Source organism: Vollenhovia emeryi, unplaced genomic scaffold, assembly GCF_000949405.1.
Source record: "Vollenhovia emeryi isolate VEMERY1.0 unplaced genomic scaffold, V.emery_V1.0 DF947958.1, whole genome shotgun sequence".
Classification (NCBI taxonomy): Eukaryota; Metazoa; Arthropoda; class Insecta; order Hymenoptera; family Formicidae; genus Vollenhovia; species Vollenhovia emeryi.
Window position 1 is genome coordinate 612 of NW_011958408.1, and position 960 is coordinate 1,571.

Sequence of the window (960 nt, forward strand, 5' to 3'; positions counted from 1 at the left end):
ACTCTACAACAAAAAGACAGCATCTGAAGTCTCAACTTCGCTTCATCCCCCGCGATATTGAAACCAATACCCTTCTCTGAGTGCCTATGTAAGGGAGTAATATTAATAATAAGTTAGCATTAATCACCCTCACCACTAACAGCATGTATTGCTTCCCCCGCTTTTTAACCCCGCTAATTCACGATGCTTCCCGCAGGCACGCCCAGACATGGGCAGATCGCGCCGGGCTGGACGCAAAGTCCAGCTCCGCCGACTAGCGAGAGCGTACGCTACCCCTGGGGTCTTTGACCCCAGGATTTTTGAGAGACCTGCAGTGCCTCCAAGACCCTCGCTCCCGCTTCCTCCCCCTCCTCCAGCGAACCCTCCTCTAGCCCTTGGCTACCCACACCCTCCACCACCGTACAGGCCTCCGGACCCTTGCCCGGCCAGAACGTGGGCCCCGTGCCCACCAGTAACCCCAGCACCCAGGCCTCCGACGGCGGCAATTGCAGCAGCACATCCACCCCAGCCTCCCAGCCAGGTAGGGAGGACCGCGCCTGGACCGAGGGCCCCTAACCCCTCTCCCGCACCAAAGAGGACAGCACCCCGCATAGTCTGCATAGAGGCCCTCCCGCAGAAATACCGGCTCAGCAAGGGGCCGAGGAAACCGCCCCAACCCAGGAAGGACATGCCCTCACTGGACTGAGTTCTCCCTCCGTTTTTTTTTCCTATCTCTCTCTCTCTTTTGTACACTACCTTCCGTCGTCAAATATATGTAAGTTCCTCCCACAGATTTCTTTTCATTTACACGCCCACACTGCCCCTCGGTATACTTGTCTCCCAGAGAGACACCCGTCCCCACGAAATTGCGGACGTAACACATGGTAAACATCTTAGAAATATTAACTGTTATAAAGTTACAACAAATTGTTTATAGGATGTATAATTCAATGTAAATAAGGGTATAAAAAAAACCCGAAG

At 53.6% G+C, this 960-nt stretch overlaps 1 protein-coding gene across 1 annotated transcript; it reads left to right on the forward strand.

The window, feature by feature from the left end:
- The first annotated feature begins 208 nt into the window (after nt 1–208).
- Nucleotides 209–685, forward strand: LOC105557380 (anther-specific proline-rich protein APG-like). The gene has a single exon (XM_012004618.1). The coding sequence runs from the start codon at nt 209–211 to the stop codon at nt 683–685; it is 477 nt and encodes a 158-aa protein (XP_011860008.1).
- Nucleotides 686–960: the final 275 nt, after the last annotated feature.